General features: G+C 63.7%; 1 protein-coding gene across 2 annotated transcripts; it reads left to right on the top strand.

Moving 5' to 3' along the window:
* Nucleotides 1-2329: 2329 nt before the first annotated feature.
* SLC25A10 (solute carrier family 25 member 10) lies at nucleotides 2330-8504 on the top strand. 2 transcript variants are annotated; one of them, XM_087826415.1, is made up of 11 exons: nucleotides 2330-2449; nucleotides 4467-4586; nucleotides 5089-5203; nucleotides 5335-5383; nucleotides 5593-5634; nucleotides 6455-6498; nucleotides 6660-6730; nucleotides 7073-7165; nucleotides 7470-7547; nucleotides 8130-8186; nucleotides 8318-8504. In XM_087826415.1, exons 1-11 carry the CDS (start codon nucleotides 2357-2359, stop codon nucleotides 8417-8419), a joined length of 864 nt encoding a protein of 287 aa, XP_087682541.1. In that variant the 5' UTR covers nucleotides 2330-2356; the 3' UTR covers nucleotides 8420-8504. The 2 variants fall into 2 exon arrangements, with proteins under 2 accessions (XP_087682541.1, XP_087682540.1); XM_087826414.1 differs by lacking the exons at nucleotides 8130-8186; nucleotides 8318-8504 and having other exon boundaries at nucleotides 7470-8120.
* The last annotated feature ends 7750 nt before the right edge of the window (nucleotides 8505-16254 follow it).

A 16254-nucleotide genomic window follows, 5' to 3' on the forward strand; every position in this document is an offset into this window, starting at 1 on the left:
CCTGGGGCCTCCCTCCCAGGAACCTTGGCTTTCTTCTCTGGGGGCTGTGAATTCCTTCCTCCCAGCCCTTAGCCTGAGATTCCTGGGACTTTGGGCCCAGAGCAGGAGAAAGGGAGGCTGCAGTGTGCTTTGAGCACCTATGACCCCCAGGGGCCCCCACCCCCTTTGGCCCTGCTGGAAGAATGACTTGCAAGATCAGTTCTGTGGAACCAGAGGGGGGTGCTGTGTGTCCTGGAGTGCCACCTCTGGGTGGGACAGCTCACTCATGGGCGTGCCCAGCATTCCCCAAAGCTAGGGGCCTTTCCCCAGTGTGTGCTCCCTGCTGAACCACAAACAAGAAGGGTCCAAGGGGGGGTGCAGGAAGGCTGCTCCCTGGCCCAGAGAGCCCCCCTGACCACCCCACAAGGTTAATGATTCTCCATCAGCAGATCTTGGGTGTGCCTTCCCTCTAGAGGTGGCTGCTGGGCCAACTGGGGCTGGGTGTGGCCTGCTGACCTGACTGCCTCTTGGGGAGTAGAGGGAGGAGGTGGGCTGAGCTCACCAGCAGCCCAGGCCTGCAGGATCACAGACCCTTGTCCAGCTTTCCCTGGGAGCCAGGGGTACAACTGGGATGATGGGGCCCTCTGCTTCATCCTAGGTTGGCTGCTCAAAGGTGGGGGTGACCCTGCATTTCTGGCCAAACGCATTCCTCCTCTAGTACCCCCGGCTAAGTCCGGCTCCCAGTGGTGTCCATGTGGTGCCCTGCACCTGACCTCACAGTCGGATTCCTAAAAGCACTGGGCAGATCCTGGGTCTCCTGATGGGGGTCCTGGCCCACCACTCCCAGCTCCTCCTGACGTGCTGCAGCCTGCAAGTGGCCTGTAAACAGGTGTCCCAGGCCCTGGGGCTCTGCACTGGGAGGTGGGTCTCTGCCTCCTGAGCTTCCCTGCTTGTGCCCACACAGCACTTTACAAGACCCTAGTAGAAATCAGCCTTCCTGGTCTTTGTCCAGCCTGGCGAAAAGGTCACGGGACATGGCTGAGAGAGCCAGAGCTGACTCATGTGCTTCCTGCCCCTGCAGATGCCCGTTCCAGGGACCCTGGTGTCTGCCAGGCCACCCACGTGGCTGTCCTCCCTGCTAGGCTCCAGGAGAAAGTGCAAATGTCGCAGAACAGACCCCAGGCCCCAGCCGAGAGCCGGGCCTGGCGGGCAGCCTGTGTTCGCACTGCCTGCTGCCTGCCCACCCAGCAGGCTTGTGACTTGGTCTAGGAGGCATCTGAGAACTCTGCCCCGACCTGCAATATCGGTCTTTCCCTTTTATTTATTTTTTAATCCGTCTTTATCGAGAAACATCAATGATGAGAGTCATTGGTCGGCTGCCTCCTGCACGCCCCCTGCTGGGGATGGGGCCCGCAACCCGGCCCGGGCCGACTGGAATCGAACCTCCATCTCCTGGATCCTAGGTTGATGCTCAAGCGCTGAGCCCCACCGCGGGGCGCCTTTGATTCCTAAAGCGTCCAGAGCCGCCGGCCGGCCCTCCTGTTTCCCCGCGAGGACCCGCCCTCCCCCCGGGCTTCCTGTGGGCACCTGCCCTCCCTGGTTCCCCGGGACAGCTCCCGGCCCGTCTCCCCGGGGAGCTCCTCGTGCCCCCGGGGCGGTGTTTTTACCTGGTCTGCATGGCACATTTTTAAAAAAATCCTCCCAAAACCAGGCTCAGAGGAAAAGAGAAACATCCGCTGGCTCAGCCAACTGAGCCCCTCGGCCGCGCTCGTCTGACACCCGTCTCCCCTCCCGGAGCCCGAGCCGGACAACCCAGCCCGCCGGCCCCTCCGGCCGGGCGCCTGGGCAGGGGGAGGCCGGGGCAGCGGGAGGCCGGGGCCGCACCCGGCTGGGGGCTCCGCGGGCGCCGTCTGGCCTCGCGCCCCGGTTTCCGCGGAGCCGCCGGCCGACTTGCAGCTGCGCGTGTCCAGGGCGGGCCCGGCTGCGGGGCGCGGGGCGCGGGGCGCGGGGTCAGGGCCCCGGCGGGGGGCGCGGGCAGCGGCGGGGGGCTGGCGGGGCCCCGAGGCCAGTCCGCGCGCCCTCCGGACACGTGGCGCAGGCGGGGTGGGGCCGTGGGGGGCCGGGGCGGCGGGTCCCCGAGGCCGCGGCCGCTTTAAGGCCGGGGGCGTGGCCTCCTGGCCCCGCCCCTCCGGCTGGCCCCGCCCCGCCGCGCGGGCGTCCTGGTTGCGCCGGACGCGCGCGGCCCGCTGCGCTTTGAACCCGGCGCTGCGGCTGCGGCGCGGGCTGGGGTGCGGGCCGGGGCCGGGGCCGGGGCCGGGGTCGGGGTGCGGATCGGGGTGCGGGGTCGGGCTGCGGGCCGCGCCGGGCTCCTGCGGGCATGGCGGCCGAGGCGCGCGTGTCGCGCTGGTACTTCGGGGGCCTGGCCTCGTGCGGGGCCGCCTGCTGCACGCACCCGCTGGACCTGCTCAAGGTGAGGGCGGCGGGGGGGGGGAGCGGGGGGTCCCCGGGGGGGTCCCCGGCTCCGCGCCCCCGGCTCCCCCGGCCCCCGCCCCGAGGCGCCGCGCTGAGGGACGGAGGCCCCGCGCCCGCGCCCGCGCCCGGCTGTTGGCGGCCCGCGCGCCCGGCTGTTGGCCCCGCGCTTCGCCACCTGTGTGACCTTGGGGGCCGCCCGGCCTCGCCCCGCGGGGGAGGCGCGTCCTTCCCGGGACGGCGGAGCGATTCTCCAGCCCCCGGGGCGCGACCCGCCGGGCGGGGCCGGGTCCCCGCGGGGGGAGGGGAGGGGCGTGGCCGGGCGCGGGGGGCACCCCTCGGGCTCGGGCGCTGGGTGGGCGCCTGGCCGCCGCCCCGGGGCGAGCGGGATGGCGCTTCCTGAGTCCAGGGCCGGCGGGGGCTGTTTGGGGCCGTTTTGGGGGCTGTTTCCTGCCCTGTCCCACCGCAGAGAACAAAGAAGGTCCAGGGCACAGGCCGTAGCCCCCCCGGGATCTGGCACCGTGTCGCGTGGGGCCTGTGGGCAAGAGGCAGCCACGGGCCACCCCTCCCGCCCTCGCCCGGCGCTGTCTGCGCCCACGCTGGCCCTGGCACCGCCCGCCCGCCCGGGGGCTGCTGCCTAAGGGAGCGGTGGTTCCTCTGATGAGTGAGATGCCAGCAGCAAGGGCAGGATTGGGGGGCAGCAGGCGAAGCCCGTAGCCCTGCCCCAGACCTGGCTGGTCCTGGGAGTGGCCCCCAGGGCCTGGCGGTGAACAGGAAGCTGCTTTTTGGTTTGGAGAAGGAGGAACCCCCTCCTCACGTCTGTTTTGTTTGCTTTCTGCCCACGCAGGTGTCCACCCCCCACCCCCCACAGTGGGACCCTGAGGGTCAGGCTCCGGCCCACTGGAGCAGGCACAGCCTCCCGGGGCCCTGGGAGGAGCCCTCCCCGCCCGGCCTGGCCCTGCGTCCATTGCCCAAGGCCCCTTTGGGCGTCCCTGCCCCTTGCCCCCCCTCCCCAGGTGCTGTTTAGCTACAGAAGCTGCCGGGATGAGTCAGGGGAGGCAGGTGGCCACAGAAGTGTGGCCACCCTCTGGCCTGGGAGCACGTGGCCCCGTGCCGGGGGGCGGAGGCTGGAGGCCAGCCTTGGAGGGAGGCCCGGGCTGAGGTTCTTACCTCTCTGCGTGGTCATTAGAAAGATTATTTTAAAGCTCCTTGATCTTTCTTTGCCTCATGTCCTGACTTGATCCTCTGGAGGGGGGCTGTTGCCCGCGTGGCTGCCCTGACTGCGGGCCCGGTGCCTGCTGTCCTGCCCGGCTTGGCTCAGGCAGCAGGAGGACGCCGGTCATGTCACTAGCCAGGTGCAAGGCCCCTCCGTCCCCACCTTTGTGGCCCCACTACCTGGAGGCCCCGGGAGGATTCCTCTTACTGAGGTCCTTAGTCGTCACAGCACACGGAGAGAAACCGAGGCACCGCTCAGTGACCTGCCCACGTGGGCCCAGCGGGGCGTGACCCCCTGAGGCGGCCTCTCCCCTTCTCCCCTGCAAATTCCCACCTGCCTCCCTGCCCCCCATGTTTCTTCAGGAAGCCTCCGGGCTCCCGTAATTTTGTCTCCTGAGAAGTGAGTAAGGCTGAACAGTAGGGCCCTGGGGCCACCCTGCTGGGGTCCTGCCTCAGTTTCCTCATCTGTAAAATGGGGCTGAGGACCTCCACCCACAGCAGGTGCTCAGAGGACTCAAGACAGGTGAGGAGTATTTCATGGGCCTGGTCAGTGCACCAGTCACCTGGTATTGTTACTTGTAAAACAAAAGTGTGGAACAGAGGTTGGTGCCAGGCGTGGCATGGCATCCCAGCGCCTCCCCCTAGCTGGGTGCCCTCAGGAGGCCTCTTTCCCTCCCCCTGCCTCAGTTTCCCATCCCTGAGCGGGGAGGCAGTAGCACCTGGCCCACGGGGCCGTTGTGGGGGAGTGAAGGCAGTAGACGGGCTGGCCAGCCACTGAGCAGGTGTGTCCCCTTTCCCCGCAGGTGCACCTGCAGACGCAGCAGGAAGTGAAGCTACGCATGACAGGCATGGCACTGCAGGTGGTGCGCTCGGACGGCATCCTGGCGCTCTACAACGGCCTGAGTGCCTCCCTGTGCAGACAGGTACCTCCGGGGCTCCCCCCATCCCAGGGCAGCCCCCACCAGGGGCTCCCGTAGGTCCTGGTCCCCGAGCCCATGCTCTGAGCAGCCCAAGCAGGCAGAAGGGGTGGCTGACGTCTGCCATGCCTGGACTCAGACGTGGCTGTGCCTCCTGTCCACCGTGGGCACCCGTGGGCATCTTTCTCAAGGCTGCTTGGGGGGAACGAACCTCAGGGCCCCGGGAGCAGGCGACCCTGGGTGGGCACAGGGCATAGTAGTGTGGGGTGTGCCGCCTTCCACCTTCCACAGGGTCAGCCCTGTTCTCACAGCCAGCCAGAGACCTCCACTTACAGACGGGGAAACAGGCCTGGGGAGGAAAAGAGGTTTACTTGTTGGCTGTGTGGCCTTGGGAGGGCTCCTCACTGTCTCGTGGCCCACAAGTGATGGCTGTGCCCCTGGCCCACTGGGGTGGGAGGGCCAAAGGGTAGGGCTTGCACCCAGCACTGTCCTGCCCCTCCCTCCCCAGATGACCTACTCCCTGACGCGGTTTGCCATCTACGAGACTGTGCGGGACCACGTGGCCAAGGGCAGCGAGGGGCCCCTGCCCTTCTACAAGAAGGTGTTGCTGGGGTCCATCAGTGGTGAGTGGCCGGGTGGGCAGGAGGCTGAGTGGGGGAGGAGGTGCTAGCGGGGGATGTGTTCAGATGGCACCACAAGGACAGCATGGACATTGCCTGTGGTCACATGTGCGCTCTGGGGTCTGTTGCTCCAGGTTTCATCGGAGGCTTCGTGGGGACCCCTGCAGATATGGTCAACGTCAGGTCAGTACAGCCCCCAAAGGTTGGGGTCTCTGCTGTCCCCTGACGGGGCCAGGGCTCAGCCTGGGACAGGGCACTTGGACCCAGTTCTGGGCATTGGGTGGGGATGCCCCAGAGCCTGTGGTGGACAAGCCGACAGAGCCCTGCTACCACCAGGGTCTGGGGGGGCATGGGGACCCCCACCACCCCCTGAGCCCCTGTCATCGTTTCAGGATGCAAAATGACATGAAGCTGCCCCAGAGTCAGCGCCGAAAGTGAGTAGTGGGGCCAAGTTCTGCCCTTGGCTTGTGGCTGGGGGTGCAGGGGGACCAGGCCAGGAAGGCCCCCAGCTGCTATACGGAGACTTGGCTGGGACACCAATAGGCCACCTGGGGCAGGGCAGGGTGGCTGGTGGTTTTCAGAAACATGCAGTATGCAGGTGTGTCCTGGGGTCACAAGGGGACCCCAGCACCTCTGATTCCTGTGGGGAATCTGGAACAGGGGCTGGGTGGCAGGACCAGGCCACTCACTGTCTTCTCCCTCTGTCTGCTCCTTGCACATGGAGGCTGGTTTAGAAGTTTGAGTTTGGGCCTTTCAGAGGGTTTGGAGCTGGGATGTTTTTATGATAAAAACATTTCTCATGAAGCCTAAGACACTGTCAGCTCTGAGGCTCTGTTTATGAACTGACACTGCAAGTAAGCTCCAGGTGTCGGTGTCAGTTCAGGGTGAGATGTGCTCTGAGAGAGCCCGTTGTCCACACTCTGGCCAGAGGAGAAGGCGGGGATGGGGAGGGGCCAGGCTGGGCGTCCCATCTTCCTGTCCTCGGTAGCAGCCCCACACAGGGCCGCCTCGGGGCTAGCAGCTCCCCAGAGGGGCTGGTGCCCAGGTGTTTTCTTGTGGGTCTCGGGCTCTCGGGGTGCTGAGGTCCCCTGAGGGAGGAGACCGAGACCCCCCTGAACTGTCGGAACTGGCCGCTGTTCTTTGGCTTCTGTGATCCTTCTTTGAGGGTCTCCTGGCTCTTCCTGGGGAAAACCGTCCCAGGGGAGCCGGTGGTTAGGGGGAGCCTCATGTGGGCCCGTTCTGTGTCCCCGGCAGCTACGCCCACGCCCTGGACGGCCTGTACCGTGTGGCCCGAGAAGGTGAGGAGCAGGCCCTGTGCCTGGCAGGAGCCCGGGGCAGCCTCCAGCCAGGAGCCCAAAGAGTCCCCAGGAAGCAGAAGGGGGCAGGGAACACTGTCCAGAACCTGGGGGGAGCTTGATAGATTTGGGCAGATGCCCAACCTTCTCCCTTCCTCTGGCAGAGGGTCTGAGGAAGCTGTTCTCGGGGGCAACCATGGCGTCCAGCCGAGGGATGTTGGTCACGGTGGGCCAGGTAGGGCTTCTGCTGGGGGTGGGGCTCTTTGGGGAGCGTCTGGGGGTCCCTGGCCCTGCCCCAGCCCTCCTAGAGGTCACAGAAGGCGGCAGTGGCCACAGAGCACAGGTGGGCACTGGGGAGGTGGGCACCCAGCAGGACAAGTGTATGACCCTGGGCAGGCCCCTCCCTGCCTGGGCCTTACGTGTCCACCCAGCTGCAGGACTGTGTAGGTGACTGCAGAACAGGTACTTAGTCACTACGGGTGGTGTCACTGTGGTCCCCTGTCTGCATTCCCCTGTCTGCATTCCCTGGAACCAGGGGCCGTCCTTCAGGCCCTGACCATCCCTGTCATGTCCACAGCTGTCCTGCTACGACCAGGCCAAGCAGCTGGTCCTTGGCACGGGGTACCTGTCTGACGGCATCTTCACTCACTTCATTGCCAGCTTCATCGCAGTGAGTGCTGGGCGTGGCGTGGGTGGGGTCGCTGACCAGCTTTGGGAGGCAAGGGCCAGGGCTCAGAAGACAGGAAGCACCAGACAAGTTGGTGGACGTCCCTCTAAAGTTGGTGGGTGCCAGGCCGGGATTGCTTGCACGTCACCCCATGTCCAGGCTAGAGCAGTTCTTGGTGTCCCCTTGCAGCCCTGGGTCTTGCAGCCTTGGGACGCCTCCTGGGGGTCGGGGGCAGGCCTATGAGGGGTTGAGGGGTTCCCAGACATCTTACGTGGCCAGCCCGGGGTGACACATTATCTGCTCCCAGGGTGGATGTGCCACGGTCCTGTGCCAGCCCCTGGACGTGCTGAAGACCCGCCTCATGAACTCCAAGGGCGAGTATCAGGTCAGTGGGAACCTGTGGGGGGTCCCTGCCAGGCTCTCTGGCTGGCGAGCCTGTGCCCTCAACCTGGGATTGGCCGACAGCTGCTCGCTGTCCGCTCCTAACTGCTTCTCTCCCAGCTGCCTCCAAACAGCCCGTGGCCCTTTGTGTTTCCTTAAGTCAGTTTCTTTGACACATTAACAGAGGCGGCAGCGGGGGCCCAGCGCCCTGTGAGCACCTCCTGGGGCTCCACGGTGCCCGTGGCTTCCTCTGTGTCTTCCTGGCACCTGAGGCCCTGCCCCTGAACTCCCCACCAGCGCGGGTGTCGGCTGGTCAGCCTGCCGCTGGGCACACTGGGCACACCCCCGGGGGCTCTGGTTTTGCCGTGTCAGCGGTCAGCCGACCAGTGGCAGGGCGGCCATGACCTTTTGCTCACGGTTTGTCCCGTGTTTAGCTTTGAATGTTCCAGGCCAGGCTGTGCGCTGGCCGTGTGGGCTCACACCCTCTCGTTGGCCTGCGGGCCGCCTGGCAGTGCTGTGGGTGGGGTTGCAATTTGTGCCTTTTGAGCGAGAAGCAGCCTTTCTTTTCACTGCTCGTTTCCTGCAGGGTGTTCTCCACTGCACCATGGAGACCGCGAAGCTCGGGCCGCTGGCCTTTTACAAGGTCCGGTGGGGCGAGGGTGGTGGGGTGGGGTTGCACCGTGGGGCGTGGGGGTGGCAGGGTGGGACAGGTGTGGCAAGGTGAGGGGCCGGGGCCCCCCCAGCTCTTCCTTCCTTGCCTCCTTTCCCCACCAGGGCCTCGTGCCTGCCGGCATCCGCCTCATGCCACACACGGTGCTCACGTTCGTGTTCCTGGAACAGCTTCGAAAATACTTCGGCATCAAAGTGCCTTCCTGATGGGGACCAGGGAGCAGCTGGGCCATGCCCGGCCCCAGCGCCAGGTTCTCCCAGAGTCCACGCGGGCCCAGCGCTGCCCTGAGCCCAGCACCTGCCCGCAGAGCCCCGGCCTCCCTTCCTCCCTGACCCCAGGCCACCATGTGTGCTCCCTGGCCCGCCAGCCAGAGCTCCTTCCAGTGACGGTGTCACCTCCACCCTTCCTGCCCCCCACTCCTCGCCCTGCACACTCACTAGGACCACTCACCAGGAGGGGCGGCATTCGGGCCCTGGGATTCCTCTCCTCCCCCAGTAGGCAGTTAACACTGGAGATGGGAGGGGCGGGCTGCGAGGTTTTTGGGGGTCCCTGCTCCTCCAGCCCCAAGGTTTCTTTCATGGAGCAGCTGCCCGAGGCCCTCAGCACCGTCTTCCAGCAGCTTCTATCAAGGGCCAGTGTGTGCACATGCACTTTTTTCTTAGGAGAGGGGCCATAGCGTTTATGATGCTGTGAAAAGTAGCTGTCCCCCCACAGCTGCTAGGCCAGTGAACAAATGAGGCAGGTACCAGACGGGTGCCAGGGTGAGGGTCTGAGCCCAGGATACCCCGCCCAACCCTCCCACTCCAGCCAATCCCCAGTGGCTTTAACAATTTGCCAAAAACTTCTCGGCACCCAGAGGCCTCTGCCGTCTTCCAGGACCATGCGGTGTCCCGGGCACTGTCTGTGCCAACCCCTAGCACCCTGGGCAGAGTGGGCTGCAGTGTGTCCTCAGGGTCCCTCTCCGTGTGGACGGTGGTCACCCCTCAAGGCCCCTAGCAGCTGATCAGCCAAAACACCACCACCACCTGGGGTCTCCTGCCAGTGCAGCTTGTTCTCCCCAAACGGAGCTGGGAGCTGTGGCCCTCTGCTTCTTGGGCCCCCTTGGGACTGTGTCCCCCCCCAGCAAGGGGCCAGTCTGCAGGAACAATAATAAAGGACAGTGAACCGTCGTTTGTCTAGTCCTTGCATCCAGGCCGCTCACTGGTCTGCAGGCTGCTTTGCTTTTAGGGGGCAACGAGACCCTTCTGCTCCCCCCACGGAGGGCTCCTGGTTTGTGGGGCCGGGGCCGGGGGGTGGGGCAGAGGGAAGCGCAGCCCTGGCTGGGTGCGTTGGGCAGCCTGTGGACAGAGGGATTGGGGTGTGTGGGCAGCAGCCGCCCAAAACCATGCAGGAGGGGGGTGGGCAGCTCTGAGCTGAGAGGTCGGGTCAGTGCTGAGTTCCCAGGTCCTGGTCACCATGGGCCCCATGGGGCCATCCCTTCCCAGCAAGAACCTGGGGACTGCAAAACCCCTTAGCTAAGCTGGTGGGCCTCCCTCCAGCTGTGGGAGGTACCTGCGCCCCCCCCCCCCCAGTCCATGGTCATGGGCTGATCAGCAAGCCCCAGAGGGGCTGGGGAGACCCTCAGACAGGCTGGGGGAGTTGGTCTGGGCACTGCCCTGGGGCCTTTTGACATCCCAGGACAGGTGGGAGCTGCCCGGGGCCTCCTGCTGCACGATAGGTAGTCTGTGGGCCATCCATTCGGACATCAGGACCCCTGACACCCAGCCCTGGAGCATTTGAGCAGATATGCCCTGGGCAGCGGGCAGTTGGCATCTCACCAGCCTCCTCCCAGCCAGGCCCCCATTGTGCAATGCCTGCCTGGACCAAGGCTGGGGAGAAAGTGCCCCGTCTGGTTAGGCGGTTTGGCAGGGACCTGCCTGGCTTGGCCGGGGACCAGTGCAGGACAGAGAGCAGAGGGCGGGGTGGGCGGGATGTGAGGTTTCTAGGGCACAGGGGAGGGCAGTGGGCAGAGCTCCCCCTGGCCCAGAGCACCCAGCATGGCAGAAAGGCCTGGGGGTAGGTCTGAGCGTGGGGCCCTCTCCCGGGGAGTTTTCAGTTCAGGAGCCCCACACTCATCTGTGCGGAGTCAGAGCCAGTCCGGAGCATGGCCAGCCCCACCTGCAGGTCCTTTGGGCCCCAGGAAGGAGGCAGATTAAGTTCCCTTTTTCAGGAGGGCAGCCCCGCCTTTCACAGGTCAACCCCAGGCCCTTTTCTTTGAAAAGACTATCCTTTACAAAAAGCTGCACCACGGGTACTGGTAGTGAAGAAATTCCAACAAGGAAAATTCACCAGGAAAATTCAGCGAGAAAGCCCGGCTTTTCACTGATTTATTTTTTTAGGGGGAGTGGGAGGCAGGGGGAAAGGTGGGCGAGGAGGGAGGTGAGGGGGAGAGAAACGTTCAAGTGACAGAGACTCATCGATTGGTTGCCTTCTGCTCCTGCCCCGACTCGGGCAGGGGATTGAACCCGCAACCCAGGTGCGTGCCCTTGACCAGGAATCGAACCCGCCACCCTTCGGTGCTCGGACCGACCCTCTAACCACTGAGCCGTGCCGGCCTGGGCAAGTCTTTTCAACAACTGGTGCCGGGCAACTGAGGAGTCACATGCAAAAGGGCGACTTTGGACCCTGACCCAGCACCCAGAGAACTTGAACGGATCACAGGGTTAACGGGCAAAGCAGAGCTCCAAGTACAAGGCGTGTAGAGCCCCAGTCAGTTTGGCTCAGTATCAGAGTGTCAACCGAGGGACTGAAGGGTCCCGGGTTCGATCCCTGCCAAGGGCATGCACCTCGGTTGCAGGCTTGTCCCTGGTCGGGGTGCACGCAAGAGGCAACCAATCGACGTCTGTCTCCCTCTCTTTTTCTCTGAAAAGCAATAGGGGGAAAAATATCCTCGGGTGAGAATTAAAAAAAAAAAAAGACGTAGAAACGAACAAAATCACCCAATAAGAAAAAGCAGAGGCTGTGTACTCGGAGCTCGGGAGGCAGGGAGGCCACAGAGGGACCCAGGAACACCCCCCACGGGCCCCTCACAGCCACACCCTCAGTTTTACACGGCTGAGGTCTAGACACTGTCTTTTGTGTCACCTCTAGTGCACGGGGCTTTCGCCTTGTCCTGTTTGTGACAGTTTCCTTGCCCCACAGTCCCTCGATTCTGCCCAAGCTCACCCAGATTCCACCCACTGCCTCCCACGGGTGCAGGGGCCCCCAGGCTTGTGGGGCCTCAGAGGCCCGGCTGCAGCCTCCTGGGAGGAACGTCTCTGGGCCTTTGCACATTCCGTCTCCCACGTCCCCAGTCCTGTCCCGAATCTCTCCGCCTGCCTGGGTGTCTGTCGCCAAAAGACCAGGGGTTCTCCGGAAAGTAGCCTGGATAAATCCCTAACTGGGCAGGTGGGGGGGGGGTCACCCGCAGGCCTGTAACTTCTTTGGTGAAAGGCTGGTCTTTGCCAGCTCTGGGCGTCGTTTCTGGGCATCTACATTATCATGATAACCATGTTAGCTCTCCCCGCCAGATCCCTGCCGGCTTTCTCCCGCCTCCCTGTGACCTTCCCTGCACCCCCTTCTTAATTTCAGTCGCAGCATCAGAGGCTGCAGACTGTCCTCTGGAGCATTTGAAATTTTGAGCCCAGGCATATGGTCAATTTGGCTCAAATAAACTCAGAAACACTCTACAGGTTTGGACATTGGTGGGTAGTTTCCCGTCCCCGCCTGCCAAAGGCTGGCTGGCTGGGGGTTCGAGTCCCGGGGCCTCAGTGAGTCTTGGAGCTTGAATTTCAGTAGCACCAGGATGAGGCGCAGGGTCGGTTCTCTGTTAAATTTTTCCTGAACCAGGTGTCCCTCTGCCGTCACCCCTCCTTCCCTGGAGGGCATTTCCTGTCCCAGAAAAAGGGCGGCCTCCAGAGGCCCTTCCCGGGCATCTCTGTTCTCTACGCCCCTTATCTGCTCAAAGGTCCCTCCTCCCTGCCCCCCTTGACTGCTCCCCCTTTCCTTGGTGCTTTAGGGACACTTGGGGTTCGTCCTGTTGGTCCAGGTCCTGTCCTGGCTCTTCGAGGACCCCTCAGCCCTTGTTCCCCCCAAGTCGCTCCCTGGGGCCCCAACGGTTCCTGGAGGAGGTGCCCGTGACTCCCCTAGAGCCCCTTTTGCTCCGGTTAATCTTCGCCAGGCTGGGTGCTGGGTCTGCTCCTCACAGGCCCGGACTATTCCCCCTTCTCCCTCCGCCTCTCTCCCCTCCTGAGTGTGTCTGTGTCTGTGTCTGTCCCTTTTTCTTTCTTTCCTGTTTTTGGCCGACCCCGTGTGTGTGGTCACTCTGTCCAGTGCTGTTGAGCGCCCCTGTTCCTCTGAGGCTTGGGGATCCGCTGCCCCCTCCCCCAGCCCAGCGGAGCCCAGAGCAGGGAGCCCTCCCAGTGGGCCTGCCATCCAGCCCTGGCCACGCTCGGCCCAAAGCTCAGCATCACTGGCTCCCTCGAACCGGTGGACTGGGGGGGGGCTGCCCGTGTGACCAGTCCCGGGGTGGTCCCCAGGATAGGGAGCCCTGGATGGCTGGGTGGCACAGGGCCGTGTCCTCCAGACTCAACGGAGGACCCACGGCTTCAGCCCGACATCTACGCCTCCCGGCTCCTCCACACACCGGTCACTGCGGCCAGGCTGCCCCAGCTGCTGGACCCGGGCCTCGGGCGGCAGAGCCAAGACCGCAGTTGGTGACAGGATGTGGAGAGGCCGAGCGCAGGATGTGACCAGGCCTGGGTATGCCACAGGCCCGCCCCGTGCCCGGACTTGGTGCCTCCGCTTCCAACTGGGACCAACCAGAGAAAGTCAAGCCTGCTCCCGCCCTGGCCAGTGTGGCTCAGTGGTGAGAGCGTCGGCCCACGGACTGAAGGGTCCTGGGTTTGATTTCCGGCCAAGGGCACGGACCTGGGTTGCAGGCTCGTTCCCCGGCCCTGGTTGGGGCACATGCAGGAGGCAACCCATTGATGTTTCTCCCTCCCTCCTCCCTCCTCCCTCCTCCCTCCTCCCTCCTCCCTCCTCCCTCCTCCCTCCTCCCTCCCTTCCACTCTCTAAAAAAATCAATAGAAAAAACATCCTCAGGTGAGGATTAAAAAAAAAAAAAAAATTCCTGCTCCCGAACCCATGTGAGGAGCCCGCGTGAGGAACCCATGTGAGGGACCCACGTGAGGAGCCCGTGTGCAGAACTCACATGAGGGACCCACGTGTGGAACCCGCGTGCTAAACCCACGTGAGGGACCCACGTGCAGGGCCCACGTGAGGAGCCCGTGTGAGGGGCCCACGTGAGGAGCCCACGTGAGAGGCCCACGTGCAGAACCCACGTGAGGGGCCCACGTGCAGAACCCACGTGAGGGACCCACGTGCTGAGCCCACGTGAGGAGCCCACGTGCGTTCGGAACCCACCACGTAGGCTGGCCGCTCCTCGTGGCGACCCTGCTGCAGCGTGACAGACCAAGAAGACGTGAAGAATACGTCACGATTCCACTGATGCGAGGTCCCCGGAACGGGCAGAGTCACAGGGACAGTGTGTTAGGGGCTCCTTAGGGCCGGGGGCTGGGGATACGGCCAAAGGCCAGGCAGTTCTTTTCGAAGTGATGAAATCTTCTAAAATCCACTGGTGATCGTTGCACAAGCCTGTGAGCGTACGAACCCCACGGGCTGCACTTCAGTGGGTGAATTATGTGGTATGTGAATTATGTCTCAATAAAGCTGTTTAAAAAGAGAAGAAAAAAATCACTCCTGCCCTGGTCAGTGTGGCTCAGTCGGCTGAGTGTCCTTCCGAGCACTGAAAGGGCACATGCCCAGATTGCAGGTTCAGTCCCCTGTGTGTGGGTGACATCCCATCATTGTTTCTCTCTCTCCCTCCCCTTCCTCTCTCTAAAAATGAATATGTATATATTAAAAAGGTCATTTCTTGCAGCCGAATGAAGGGGGGGACTGGGTGGAGGGTGACCCCTGTGGACAGCTGTGTCCACTGGTGATTTGGTCACATACCTTCTGCTTTGGTGAGTCCCGCTCCATCCCCCGGCGTGGGCCCTGGGCAGGGTGGCAGGAGAATCTGTGAGCAGAGCAAGGGCAACAGGCCAGGCACAGGAGGTCACCAGGGCGGAAAAGCCCTGGACGCCTAGCAAAGGAAAATTATAGGGTGGGACCTCCGGCCCAGGGTGACCTTTCCTCTCCTAGCATATCACTGGTCATGCGGTTTGGACCCCTGACCTTTCCTCCCTACAGTTGTGTTTCAGCTCCAGGCCCAGAAAAGCAGCCAAACCAGCCACAGCTGACCTCAGGACCAGCTGCATCGGATAATGACCCCCGGCCCTGGCGCCGACCAATCAATCGGCGGACACCTAGGCCCTGAGAGGACACACCTGGAAAGCTGCTGAATATTCTATTGCCATCTTCCCCAGGACCTCCCCAAAATCTCCACCCCTAAGGCCCTTAGGACAGAGCACCCCGCCCGCCTTTCCCTCCCCTCCCCCCCCCCCCCCGGGGCACCACCTCGACCTTCCTCACGTCTGAGCTCCGAGGCCTCTTCTTTTATCCCTGTAACTTGTTTCCTGGGCCCATTTCTTCCAGGAATTACTTTTTCTACCGCAATGACTTTCTAAATAAATGTTCTGTTGTAGTTTGGGTCTTGGCTCTGAATTCTTTCCTGGACAGAACTCAAGCACCCAGGTCCGGTCTGACCCCGTGGGTCTAACGCCTGGTGCCGCTCGGGGCCCACAGCAGGTCGGGGAGGGGGAGGGCTCCTTCTTGTGTCCTTCAGCCACCAGGCCTGCCCGACGGAGCTCAGTGTCCTGTGCTGAGTGAGTGAGTGAAGGAAGCAGCAGGTGAAGGAAGGAATGGGTGGGAGAAGCCCTGCGGGGGGTCCACCTGGCAGGCCAGCGGCCAAAGGAAAGCCTGTCACCCCCCAAGTGGCCGCTGGGTGGCAGCCAGGTGACGCCGACAGGCGGGAGGGCTGGGAGCTAGTGGGTCGAGAAGCGACAGGTGGGTGCGGCTGGAGGTGGGCCGGGGTGCTGCTGGGGATGCCTGGGGGGGGCCTTCCAGGGTGGAAGGAGCAGCAGAGGGAAAGTTGGCTGCAGGGTTTCCCTGGGTGGGCCAGGAACTGTACAAACTGAAAAACTCGGTCCCAGATCCGGTCCAAGCCTCCTGTCGGGCGGAGGAGGCACCCGAGGGCCTCAGGGAGAGGGTGCCTGGCGGTGGGACCAGAGTGCAGGCTTCAGGGCGGCGGGTCCCCCACCCTGCGGCCTCCCCTGCCTGACACCAACCTGCCACTGCGCTCACGGGAGGAGGGGCTGGGCAGGGGGCAGGGCCCCGCAGGGCACACGGGGGTGACACTTGGTCCTGCGGGAGGGGCGGGCGTGCTCCTGGGGCCCGAGCACAGGCTGTGGAAGGAAGGGCCCGTCCCGACCATGTAGCCAATCTGTCCAGCCAGGAGTGCCTGCCTGTCTTGCCGACTCCTGCTGGGAACAGTGGGGATTTTGCAGCAGGGGGTGGGGCGGGGGGAGACCCCAGCAAACCCTGGGCAGCGTGTGGAGAGAAGGCTCTGGCCGCCTGGCGCAGACGGAGGTTGGCGTCCTCAGCGCTGAAGTGTGTTTACAGCAGGTGCTCACACTGTTTGGATGTGAGGCTGCTGCTCCCTCAGCGGCCTCCAGTGTGGTGTAAACGTAGCCGCTACGTGCGCCGGGAAGCCCAGACGTTCGGGGGACTCCCCGCACTGCGATCCTTGCTCTACGGCGGCCGGGCGCCAAGCCCACGGCATCCCCCAGGTCAACAAGTAATAAATGATAAAATAAAACTTACCGCCTTTACCACTCTCAGGGCACAGCTCCGTGGCGTTAAACACACTCGCGCTGTGCGGCGGTCACCACCCTCCCCTCGTCTGCAGAACCCTCTCATTCTCTTAAACTGAAACTCTGTCCCCATGAAACACTAGCTGCCCCCCGGCACCCACACCCTGAGTGTAGACGGGACAGGTGGACAGACGGAGGATGGACGTGCC

Source organism: Miniopterus natalensis, chromosome 17 (genome assembly GCF_054644295.1).
Source record: "Miniopterus natalensis isolate mMinNat1 chromosome 17, mMinNat1.hap1, whole genome shotgun sequence".
Taxonomy (NCBI): domain Eukaryota; kingdom Metazoa; phylum Chordata; class Mammalia; order Chiroptera; family Miniopteridae; genus Miniopterus; species Miniopterus natalensis.